General features: G+C 40.9%; 1 protein-coding gene across 1 annotated transcript in view; it reads left to right on the top strand.

Annotated features, from left to right (window-relative positions):
• cdh23 (cadherin-related 23) overlaps nucleotides 1–13,838 on the top strand; it is an 834,383-nt gene that overhangs the window by 489,863 nt on the left and 330,682 nt on the right. The window contains exons 12-13 of the mRNA XM_045700638.1: nucleotides 5,177–5,326; nucleotides 12,705–12,863. Of these exons, the coding sequence (XP_045556594.1) occupies nucleotides 5,177–5,326; nucleotides 12,705–12,863 (309 nt within the window). The remainder of the gene's footprint in view (nucleotides 1–5,176; nucleotides 5,327–12,704; nucleotides 12,864–13,838) is intronic.

The raw sequence follows: 13,838 nt of genomic DNA, 5'->3' as shown, positions 1-13,838 counted from the left end.
GTGAGTTAGTATAACTTCACATTTAAACTTCACATAGCTTGAAATATGTTGCACAACTTTATGACTGGAAATAATATGTTGAAACAACAACAAAGAATTACGGTGTAGGTCACTATGTAGGGACTAGGGTGCCATTTGGAGTGCGACCTAGATTAACACACACACCCACACACACACACACACACACACACACACACAGCATACACAGGTTAACACAACAAAGACACTACCTCACTCCACAATAATGCACATGCACATGAATGCATGTACAAACACCTACACATAAAAATGCATGCACTGATTCGTATGCTCAACACATAACAAAAAAGATCTGAATAGTAAAATCCAGTACAGACTGATGAAAGGTTGAATGTTGAAGATTGGCTCATTGTAATGTCTGGAATTGAATGAATGGAACAATATCAACTACATGCAAATTAAAGTGCTGTATTCATAAATATTTCTCCCACTACCAGCCTCCACTGGTAACAATACATAGCAATCAAGGCAGAGCTGACATTGACAGATGCATTACTAGATGCACTACTAACCCACACGTGGTGAGGGAGAGAGTCAGAGATGTTCCATTTTTACAAGTGGGTGACACAAGTGGTAGTTACAGAGCTCTTTCTTCATCACTCTTCTCCATTTGAATCTAAAACTTTCCGCTCAAAACTCGTCAGTAAACTTTGTGATAGCCACATCTGACAGGACCTTGGTATGAGAGCTTCTGGTAAGATAGAGAGGCAAATGAATAGGCAATTACGTTTATGGGCAGTTTGAGGTGACATCCCTGCATATTGAATATTTTTTTAAATAGCCAGTCATCAGCCACAATGGTTCTCTGCGAGATGAAAAACAAAACAAAAACATAAGGCCATTTTAACCGCCAAACATGATGCCCTCCACCATCGATCCACTGTCTGAGTCCTAAATGGCCCCCTATTCCCTATAAAGTGAATACCTTGGTAAAATAAAATATTTGGTTGTGCGAAAGGAGGGATTTGAGCTAAGGGATGCTGTGAATAATGTGACACTCATCTTGAAGGAGCCAATAATGGTGTGAAATGGTGAGTCAAAATGTAAAAAGTGAGCTTTATGAGTTTGTGTTTGATAAGTGTTATTTGTATTTGATAAAATATAACACAGTTGTAAATAACATGATAGACTTTTTTGTGTATCAGAGAAATTACATTTTGTTGTGTCATGTTGCATGTTCTTCATGTTACGCCAGCCTTTGTTTTCTCTTCATCTCTGACAAAAATGATGTCACTGGATCATTTGTACACGCACTAAACCAACATGACCAGGACTAAATCTGAAACCTCTCTATTGAAAGTTAAATTCCAATTAAGATGACATCTGCAGCTTTTACCTTGAATGTGATCTCCGCGAACATGGTAACATTGCCTTTAAAAGCTGCATTGTCTACAAGCGTGATCTGAGTGAATCCCAGCCTAAGTGTAGCCAGAGCGATTTAGATAGTCATGCTTGTCAACATGGCTCCTTAAACATCCTCATCTCCTCCACAGCACACATTATCCTCTCATTGTGTCATTCTGCTTTCATCAAACACACACACACACACACACACGCACACACACAGTCAGACGGTCCGCAAACATACATCACACACACACACACACACACACACACACACACACACACACACACACACACACACACACACACACACACACACACACACACACACACACACACACACACACACACAATTATAATTTAAACGCATGGCTTCAATGAGCTGCCATTGGTGGTGTAATCATCACTTTAGTAGAAGTGACGGCAGCTGTAGCAGCGGCAGCTTTGTGGGCAGTGCATGGAGATTTGCTCTATTCTGTACTCAAACGCCCAATTACAATTTACATAATGTTAAGCAATATGGTGGAGTGACCTTTATGTGGGAGAGATAAAGAGAGGACGATTCAGATGAGGATACGAGATTATGAACTCCAATAGGGATCTGGTCAAAAGTAGTGCACTATGTACTGAATAGGGTGCCATATGGGGGCGCAACTCGTTGCTCGCCGATAGTCGTCAGACAGATGTTTGGGTCTATTGAGTGGGGTCTAATCTTCACTTGTTTATTTTTTCAGGGGTTGATTTTTTTCCCTCCGTTGTTTGTTCTCTCTTGTCTTTTTCCGCGAAAAAGAGAACCCTCCAGGTTAAATGTTTATTGAACTGTTCTCTCTGCGGATCAATCATTCTCCCGCTGTCGTCATGAGCCATTTCGCTGGCAAATGGATTCCCGCAGAAATAGAAAAGGGGTCTTTATAATTGGCTGCGGGTGGTGAGACACAGTTCATAACCATTCCACATGCTCTCAGTGGTTTGTGTTGTGGGTGTGTGGGTAGGGTGGTGGGGGGGATGTACATGTATTTGTGTGTGTGTGGTGGCTGGTGGTTTCCAGTCTGGGGAAGTTAGAGCTGCCACTCTGAGATACGATCTAACCTCTGACCCTGCATCTCAAAGACAGAGATAAGAGAGAAAAGAGATAGATTACAGGTAGAGGGGTGGGTGTACATACTGAGATATATAGAGGGAGGGATGAGAGAGGATAGAGGAACGAGATGTAGAGATAATAAGAAAATACATGTGCTTGGATGGAGCCAATAATTGGTGAATACATGCGTGTGCCTGGCATCAATTGAGCTCCCCCATTTCTCAATGTTTTGAAAAGGTTTGTGCTCAGTCAAAATAAAGTCTTACATTTTCTGACTCTCACACTCCAGTAATGATGGTTTTGTCTTGTACATGCTAGTAGTGCGAACACCAGGGGTGAGAACAATAGGGCCTAAGCCGATTAACTGCGTGGTGGACTTAACAAACAAAAAAATGTGCCGCTTAGTTCATAGAAGCTCAGTTACATGGGTAACCTTCGATGTCCACTATTGGCGTTTGGGAAAAACTGAGAGGTTTCTGGTTACTTCTTAAAAATTTGACTCTAGTGTTTGTATGGTTGGAGCTATTAGCTATTATTACCCCATTCCTGAAAGCTAAGACTCTCAGAAACACATACATGCATTATTTTTCCCTCAAAGACCTTGACAAGTTATGCAGGACAAGTTGTTGCTACAAACACAATTATTACCTGGTGTTCTTTCTTTCTTTCAAATCCCTACATGATGCAAATTAAAATTGTTACACCTTTCCAATATTTAAGTCATTTGAGATTTTTCATATTAGCCTAATGGACATAAACTTGGTTGTAGGAATGGTTAAAAAGGCCATAAAATTACAAACATTTCTATTGGTCAATATTGCTAAGAAAATGTCAGATATTGGTATTGGTCCAGAAATTACACATCGGTGCATCCCTAATTTATTTGTTGTATACCAGATGCAAAGTATGTAGACATTATAATGGACCTATATACATTTTCTGGCCCGCAAATTGATTTAACAAACAAATCTGTCCCCCCAAAAATCTGTGTGGCCCTTAAGCCAAAATTATTGCCAACCCCTGGTGTACGTGCTTGTAGTGTGTACATGCTAGTAGTGTGTAGCAGTGTTGAAGTACTCGAGTCCGGTCTCGAGACCACATATTGCATGTCTCGGTCTTGTCTCGGTGTCAGATACATTTGTACTCGGTCTCGGACAGTGAGGACATGTCATTTCTTCCCGAGACCAGCGGAGTAAAAAGCTAATAATTATCAGCTTCCATTCAGTCAGTGCATAAAACCGCTTCGCCAGGCCAAATATATGCACTCCTTGAAACATTAATATCGTAACAGCCTTTATATCTATTATAGACATGTTTGCACAGTGGGGAACCTATAGGCCTTTAGTGTGTAACAGGTTTGTGATTCTAAAAGGACAGCAACTGAAATACCAGCACACTCATGTAGGAGAGTGTACTTTTTGTAAAACACAAAGGGCAAGTGGTGTAGTGGAGGGTATACGCAGGTATATACTGTTTACTTACTTTTTTTTCAGTCGGCATTGCTTATACTCAGTTCTTAATCCCTACTAGTGCATATCAAAGTAGTGTAGTGGAGGAATACGACTTATCAATTCAGTAGTACAATAGAGAAATCATGCACAAAGTAGCCAAAGTAGCCTAAACAATTGCAAACCAGCTCTCAACTGGTTTTCGCATGGAGCAGCTCACAGAAGAATGACATCTGTAGCCAGTAGGGTAGGAAAGACGTTTCAGCTTATATATCATATATATCATAAATGCTAACTAAGTATGCAAACCAGGTATTGAAAAAGTTTAGTCCGAAGTGTTGGTTAGTAGGCTATTTGTGATGCCAATTGTCATCATGGCTGTTTGCGTCAGGGGCGTAGACATGGATGGGCCTGGGTGGACAGAGGCCCACCCACTGGGGAGCCAGGCCCTGACAGGCCCACCCAATCAGACTGATGTGGTTTAAGCATTATTGTGGACTTTTTTATTTTTTATATTAAAAGAAAGTGTGATTTTGAGAATGCAAATCTGAAAAATCTATAGGAAAACTCAAACTATAGGAAAACATAGGATTTGTTTACACAGGGTGCCTTTCCGTTTGGAAACTTTTTGGCAAAATTAGAATATACCCACTTTTCCAGGCACCACTACACCACTGGTTAGGGTCATTGGAAAGACCATGGTCTTGAATTGACTTGGTCTCACCCCCCCTTTGGTCTGGGTCTTGACTCGGACTCGATTTGCTCCAGTCTTGGTCTTGAATCGGTCTTGCTTTAGATGGTCTCAAAACACAACACTGGTGTGTAAGAGTACATGCTAGTGTGTGTATCTGTAAAAGTACATATGCTGAATGTATGATACTGCTAAGTATCTGGATCTTGATTGATTAACAAATAGTAATTACTTTTTGCTACATATGTTGTTGCCATAGTACTATTTTAATACTTTTATGATTCAGATATCTAATGACATGATCTTGTGCTTGTGAGTCATCACCAGGACTGCATACCTCCTTTTTGTTGTTGAAAAGAACAATTCACTTTAATCAACATTTCAGTTTTCACTTCAATGTAAATATGCCGGAGTAGCAAAAGAGCTAATTTCCATCCATAGTCCGTAATGCAGTCCCACATCTCATACTGCAGCTTTTATTATCATCCATTTGAATATTTAACCAATATCTAACTCTCTCTTCCTTGTGACCCCTATCCCTCCCTCTCTCCATCCCTCCATCCTCTCCTCTAGGGAGTGAATAGTATGTTTCAGGTGTTCCTAACGGGGAACAACTCGGATCACTTCACCATCTCCCCCACGGCGGTGCAGGGCCGGGCTGACATCAGGATGAGGGTGGCCGTGCCTCTGGACTACGAGAACATTCGCTCCTACAGCTTCTCTGTGAGTTCAATCTGCACGCACACACACACACACAGACACACACACACACACACACATACACACAAACGTACAAACAAACGCATGCACACAAACACACACCCACACAAAAACTTGTTTACAGCACATTCTTTTCTCCGTTACAAACACACTATCAGTAAAATGTACTTTAACAAGAACAAGTCATCTACCATATGGAGCACAGTGAGCAAAGACACTATGGGCAGGTTTCTAGGACCCAGATTTAAGGAGCGATTGGTACATCCATTTTTTTACTTTTAAATGTATTATATACACTGAGTGTAAAAAACATTTGGAACACTTGCTCTTTCCTTGACATAGACTATCCAGGTGACAGCTATAATCTCTTATTGATGTCACCTGTTAAATCCACTTCAATCAGTGTATATGAAGGATTTTTAAGCCTTGAGACGGTTGAGACATGGATTGTGTATGTGTGCCATTTAGAGGGTGAATGGGAAAGACAAAAGATTTAAGTGCCATTGAACGGGGTATGGTAGTAGGTGCCAGGCACACCGGTTGAGTGTGTCAAGAACTACAACGCTGCTGGATTTTCACGCCCATCAGTCAATTTAGTATGCCTACTCCTGGACTAAAACACACTTTGAATTAACATTCTCCATTTGGCATGCTTTTTAGAAAATAAATAGGATTCATCTTTGTTCCTGGAAACTGACCTATAGTGTTTTTTCAGTGATTTGAACTGCAACTGTAAGTTTATGTTTCGGTCCACATATCCTAAGAACCAAAGCATGATAGAGCTATAAAGACAGTAATGGTATATAGTCACATTAGGTGAAACACGTACTATCCAATCACTGAAAATGTACTGTATGTTTTGGTTCTATTCTCATGTGATCATTAGATTGTCCTTATAAACACAATAACTCAATACAAATTAAGAATAATGCTGCCAGATTTTAGCTCTGCAACAATGTCTCTAATCTGAAAGTTGTTTTATTTGTTTGGTCTGACAAACATAATAGAAGGCTCTGTCTAGCTCAGGCTTTAAAACTCATTTAAAAGTCAGCACTCAGAGCGGCAGACTTGTTTGAGCATTTAAATTGACATTGTGTTAATTCAAATTACCCACCACTATTTGTGGTTGTTTGGGGTTGCTTGTGGTTGGGTGTGGTTGTTTGGGGGTGTTTTTGGTTGCTTGTGGTTGTTTGGGGGTGTTTTCAGTTGTTTGGGGTTAGGAATTTTTTTTGTCAGCAAGTGATTGTCAAGGAAATAACTGTTGGTCTCAGTAATTAACAATAACACGTTCAGCATCTCCTGGCTTCCACACACAACCTACAATCCACTGATGCAGATCTTAATAACATCTACATTTTTAAAAGTCTAATAAATCCATGTAATATATTATTTATTTTAGACCGATCTAAAGCATGATATGGAGAAAATGTTGTCTATTTCAGAAGAACAGAATAGCATACTCTGAGTTGTCCATATGTTAGGACCTGACCTGGCTATGCCAAATGTCTGCGGGCTACACTAGTTCAATTAGCAGACAAGATTTGCTTAGAATTCCATTCCATTATTTTATAGTATGAAGAATACAATTGAACAAAGCTGAATAAAATAGAAAGGATATTTTCTCCAAAAGATTTGAGGGAGTGCGCACATGCAAATATTCTGTTTAGTGCACTTAAAGAAACAGGTATTCCTATACGCTTAATTTAGAGTTACTTATGTAACTTTAGTTGTTCTACAAACGTTGGGCTATATGTGTTGATGTTTAATACATTGTAAGGCTGTATGAGGATGATGATTTTAAAAAAGTTGCTTGAAAGGCATAAGCTTTGCTTAGTTTTTTGCGCTGGCTGTACACCCTACATCATTCACTCATTCACCTATAATTTCACTGCGGCATCCCCTTTGTGTGGCCATAATGCACCCTAAAAAAGAATCCATGCCTTTTGAGGCCAGTATTACGTTATCGGGTCTTTCTCACGGGATACAAGTGAAGACCGACACATCGGGGACGCAACTGCGTGTGTCCTTATCATATTCTGAGGTGCATATTGAAGATATTGGAAAAACTGTCCACATTTACTTTTTGTCAGCCAACAATATGAGTAGGCCTAACGAACAACAAAAGCGCTAGCCAATGTCAATCTGCTATCCCCAATAGTACACATGTCGACCTATTCTATAAATATACAAATATAATAAATATTCCAAACATGGTCTGGGACAGTTGTGGGATATGATAGATCCTAAATTAATAAAACCACTAGCATCAAAAAACATTTTTTACGTGATGTGTCTGACGCAACAGATCAGAACTTTTAGCTGAAAATGCTGATAAACTATTAGGCTGTTTATTCACATTATAAGCGCAAATGTTCCATTAGCGGAAAATGCCATTATCTGCAAATGCAATTGTGCATGTAATGTTTTTATTATAAAGGTGCATTTTTATGGTGAAAATGATCTTCCCCAAACTTGATACTCACGCGCTTCTTATGTATGCCAGTTAGGCTCTACACCCCTTGTAAAGCAGATTAATGTGCTTAATTTTAAGAAGTTATTTGGCTACTTTAGTTGTGATACAAACCTTATTAAAACATATAGGCGTATGGGCTAGGCTACATGAGGTGCGACTATGATTAGAAAAAGTCGCAAAAAAAGGCATTGTTTCTTATGCTGGGCATCATTCACAAGTGATAATATATATTTCGCAAGTGATAGGCTAATATTGTCATATACTTGAAGAATACCTGACTATACTTGATTTAATTAGTTAACAAGTTTGGTAGGCTACTAATGACCATCAGCAGCATCAGAGCTTGGAGAAGCCTAAACGGTCACGTGGAATTTGACTGCCTTCATGACTCGTGACCGCCGGTGTGGCGGAAATACGGTCACCGCAACAGCCCTATTTCGGGTACTTGTTTGTGGTTGTTTCGGGATGTTTGGGGTAACAGTTTTTGGTTGTTTGGGGTTGTGTGTGGTTGTTTGTGGTTGCTTGGGGTACCTGTTTATAGTTTGGGATACCTGTTTGTGGTTATTCACAGTTGTTTGGGGTTGTTTGTGGTTGTTTGGGGTACCTGTTTATGGTTGTTTGGTGTACCTGTTTGGGGTTGTTTGGAGTGATTAGTTCACTGCAGCATACTGTAGATTATGGTGCATTGCGGGAAAATTTGGTAGGCGGGGGAAGAATTGCTGTATTTGAAATGGTACTGTAATTCCATACCACAGAATGCAGTACCATAACGTATTTTTGGAGTGCCAAAAACTATTTGACCACTAGTGGGTGCATGGTATTGTTGTTTCTGTTCCATATTTTAAGGCTTGCCTTGTAAGAGGTTATATTTGTTACACCCATTAGTGAGTGCTGTACCAATATAACTGGTTTGTGGTAGTAGTGCCCCATCATTTTAAAATGTATAGGGGACAAATTTGAGTGGCAGCAAGTCCAGCAATTTCTTGACTACTAGAATGGCCATGACGGTCATTTTGACCGTAGATATTTCAATTCTGTAAATACTCCATAATAAAAATTTATTGCAAAATGTATTAATTTGTTATATTAAGTAGGTCATAGAAACCCCAGGACACCAAATGTAAATCGTAATCAGTCAGAAAATGTATTGATTGACCCATAAGTGCAAACTGTAAGTATTAAAATAAGATAGGCCTACTGTATTTTATGACTGTAAGACATCATTTGATTTGAAATTAATATGATTTTCTTTTGTTGTTTTGTGAGTTAAAATATTAAAAGATGAAACCGTTTTGTTCCATGTTTTATGTCAGGCCTCCTGAGTGCTGCAGCCGTCTAAGGCACTCCATCTCAGTGCTAGAGGCATCACTACAGACCCGGGTTCGATCCTGGGCTGTATCACAACCGGCCGTGATCGGGAGTCCCATAGGGCGGCGCACAATTGGCCCAGAGTCGTCTGGGTTAGGGGGAGGTTTGGCCATGGGGGATTTACTTGGCTCATTGCGCTCTTGTGACTCCTTGTGGCAGGCCGGGAGCCTGCAGGCTGACCTCGGTTGTCAGGTGAACAGTGTTTACTCAATATTGGTGCAGCTGGCTTCCGGGTTAACCTCTTGGGGCTAGGTGGGACGCTAGCGTGCCACCCGTGGTGCACTCCATCAACAGCAGGTGCATTTCAAGAGCGGCAAATTTGAATCCAAATAAATGTCAAAATTCAAATTTTTCAAAAATACAACTATGTTACACCATTTGAAAGATAAACATCTCCTTAATCTAACCACGTTTTACGATTTCAAAAAGGTTTTACGGCGAAAGCATAAATTTAGAGTATGTTAGGACAGTACATTTACAAGAGTTGTGTGTAATGTTTTGTCAAGTCAAAGACAGGGTCACCAAAACCATAAAACCAGCTAAAATGATGCACTAACCTTTTACAATCTCCATCAGATGACACTCCTAGGACATTATGATAGACAATGCATGCATTTTTAGTTCTATCAAGTTCATATTTATATACAAAAACAGCGTTTTACTATGGCATTGATGTTGAGGAAATCGTTTCCCTCCAATAACCGGCAGTCAAGTCAGCGTCAGAAATTAAATAATTAAAATTAGAAAACATTGGTAAAATATTATATTGTCATTTAAAGAATTATAGATTTACATCTCTTGAACGCAATCAACTTGCCAGATTTAAAAATAACCTTACTGGGAAATCACACTTTGCAATAATCTGAGCACTGCGCCCAGAAAAATACGCGTTGCGATACAGACTAGACGTCATGTTGGGGAGATCTAAAATCGAAAATACTATGTAAATAATCCATTACCTTTGATTCTCTTCATCAGATGTCACTTCCAGGTATCACAGGTCCATAACGAATGTAGTTTTGTTCAAAAAAGCTCATCATTTATGTCCAAAAATCTCCGTCTCGTTAGCACATGATGTAAGCCAGCCGGACTTCTCGTCATGAACGAGGGGAAAAAATATATTTCCGTTCGTTCAAACATGTCAAACGTTGTATAGCATAAATCATTAGGGCCTTTTTAACCAGAACATGAATAATATTCAAGGTGGACGAATGCATACTCTTTTATAACGTATTGGAACGAGGGTACCCAACATGAAGTAGCGCGCCAGGTGTCTAATGGGACATCACCGTTCCATGGCTCTTGTTCGGTCAGATCTCCCTCCAGAAGACTCAAAACACTTTGTAAAGGCTGGTGACATCTAGTGGAAGCAATAGGAAGTGCCAAAATATTCCTAAACCCCTGTGTTTTTCAATGGGATAGGTTTAAAGTCAATACAACACATCAGGTATCCACTTCCTGTCAGAAAATGTCTCAGGGTTTTGCCTGCCAAATGAGTTCTGTTATACTCACAGACACCATTCAAACAGTTTTGGAAACTTTAGAGTGTTTTCTATCCATATATAATAAGTATATGCATATTCTAGTTACTGGGTAGGATTAGTAACCAGATTAAATCGGGTACATTTTTTTTATCCAGACGTGCAAATGCTGCCCCCTAGACCCAACAGGTTAAGTGGGCAGGTGTTAATAAGCGCGGTTTGGCAGCTCATGTTTCCGAGGACGCATGACTCAACCTTCGCCTCCCGAGACCATTGGGGAGTTGCAGCAATGAGACAAGATCGAAATTGGGGAGGAAAAGGGGGTAAAATACAAAAATGTCATGTCACTGTTACAACACTTGTCAAATGTAAATGACCCATCGAAACTACACCTAAACTATGTCCAATTTTTTTTTGCATACACTATATATGTACACGTATGTGGACACCCCTTCAAATTTGTGGATTCGGCTATTTCAGCCATACCCGTTGCTGACAGGTGTATAAAATCGAGCACACCGCCATGCAATCTCCATAGAAAACATTGGCAATAGAATGGCCTTACTGAATAGCTCAGTGACTTTCAATGTGCCGCCTTTCCAACAAGTCAGTTTGTCAAATGTCTGTCCTGCTAGTCAACTGTAAGCGCTGTTATTGTGAAGTGGAATCGTCTAGGAGCAACAACGGCTCAGCTGCGAAGTGGTAGGCCACACAAGCTCACAGAACGGGACTGCTGAAGCGCGTAGCACGTACAAATCGTCTGTCCTCAGTTGCAACACTCACTACCGAGATCCAAACTACCTCTGGAAGCAGCATCAGTACAATAACTGTTTGTCGGGAACCATGGCTGAGCAGCCGCACACAAGCCTAAGGTCACCATGCGCAATGCCAAGCATCAGCTGGAGTGGTGTAAAGTTTGCCAACATTGGACTCTGGAAACACGTTCTCTGGAGTGATGAATCACGCTTCACCATCTGGCACTCTGACAGACAAATCTTGGTTTAGCGGATGCCAGGAGAACGCTACATGCCCCAATGCATAGTGCCAACTGTACAGTTTGGTGGAGGAGGACTAATAGTCTAGGGCTGTTGTTCATGGTTCAGGCAAGGCCCCTTAGTTCCAGTGAAAGGATATATTAGCTCTACAGCATGCAATGAAATTCGAGACGATTCTGTGCTTCCAACTTTGTGGCAACAGTTTAGGGAAGCCCCTTTCCTGTTTCAGCATGACAATGCCCCCGTGCAGAAAGCGAGGTCCATGCAGAAATTATTTGTCGAGATCGGTGTGGAAGAACTTGACTGGCCTGCACAGAGCCCTGACATCAACCCCATTGAACACCTTTGGGATGAATTGGAATGCCAACTGTGAACCAGGCCTAATCGCCCGACATTGGTGCCCGACCTCACTAATGCTCATGGCTGAATGGAAGCAAGTTTCTGCAGCAATGTTCCAACATCTAGTGGAAAGCCTTCCCAGAAGAGAGGATGGTGTTATAACAGCAAAGGGGGGACCAACTCCATATTAATGCCCATGATTTTGGAATGAGATGTTCGACGAGCAGGTGTCCACACTTTGTCATGTAGTGTATAATAATAGATGAATTTGGCAAGATGGAATTGGCAATCCTCTGATATAATGAATTGTCAAATTGTGAATAAAGAGACTGATGAACAGTGCAGCTTGTGAACGGAGAACATACATTTTTAACAAACATTTTCCAATCCTCATACCATCATGTGCAGTCCAGACGTTTTGATTCCTATATACCACCGGAATGACCAGAGCCTAAGCATTTTAACACACATACATATGCCAAACAACTCTACAAAATTAGCTGATCGGCTTTGTTTTGATTATTGTAGGTGTAGTTCAATATGAAATACAGTAACTTACTTGCCATAGGCTGCCTGTAAGTTATTGTCAAATTCACGGCAACCTCTTTAAAGTGAAGGTGTCAACAGGGCATTTTTACTTTTTGACCTTCTATTATGTCACCACGTTCTCCCTATACCCTATGTGTTCATTTAAGTACTAGAGTCTCTCCCCTCTCTCTTTTCAGCTATTTGCCAATGAGTCTATGTCAGACCATGTGGGTTTTGCTCGTATCTACATTGACCTGATCAATGAGAATGACAACCGGCCCATCTTCAGTAAACCTCTGTACAACATCAGTCTGCCTGAGAACACACCCAGAGGCACCTCCCTGCTACGCATCCAGGTAAGGTTATCACTGCAACATGCTATAAAACACTGTAACACACACAGCTTGTCACTGGATCACACTGTAGCATGCTGTGGTATGGTGTATGTTGTGCTGTAACACCCCTTGCCTAGGTAATCTCGTTACGATCTCCCCGAAGTATGGTTTACCCTGTTGGAGCAGTAGTTAGCTGGGAGACCCAGGTTCAAGAACATCAAAGGGCATTGCACTGCCCCTTTTGCTGCATGTACCAATTGCTCTATGGTATACTGTAGCTACCTAAAACCATGTAATTCTGATATTAACACACGGTGGCCAACCAATATCCTCACCATGTTGATACAATCCAAACATTCTGATCAGGATCAGACACTCATCCTCAGTGTGTGTGTGTGTGTGTGTGTGTGTGTGTGTGTGTGTGTGTGTGTGTGTGTGTGTGTGTGTGTGTGTGTGTGTGTGTGTGTGTGTGTGTGTTATTCTTCCTGTGTGTGGGAGTTAGCGTGTGTGTGTGGGCAGGCATGTGTGCATGTGTGTGTATCCTAGTACCGCCCTGCCTTTATTACTCTCTACGTTTAATCCATACCAAGACCAGAGGTCACGATCATCTATATAATCTGACCTAGCAGTTTGACCATAGCCCATAGGGCTCTAGTCAAAAGTAGTGCACCAGATAGTGAATAGAGTGCCATTTGGGAAGCACTCCCAGTTATCTGCACATAGTCCCCATAATAACTGGATTACCATTAATTACGATGACAGTACTCTCAGACGTACACACACACACACTTCAACTCTAACCTGCTCCAGTAGATACAAGAAGCGCAAAAAGCACACAGTGGAAAATCCATACTGTTTATAGACTGTGTGCTCATGAAATGGAAATTGCGACACACCCAGGCAATCTAATACCCAATAAGTCTTCTTGATGACGTTCGCTGTGCGCAGGCACACACACACACGCACACACACACACACACACACACACACACACAC

Source organism: Salmo salar, chromosome ssa18 (genome assembly GCF_905237065.1).
Source record: "Salmo salar chromosome ssa18, Ssal_v3.1, whole genome shotgun sequence".
Taxonomy (NCBI): Eukaryota; Metazoa; Chordata; class Actinopteri; order Salmoniformes; family Salmonidae; genus Salmo; species Salmo salar.
The sequence above is the reverse complement of the archived record's forward strand: the minus strand, read 5'-3'. Positions and strand labels throughout refer to the sequence as shown.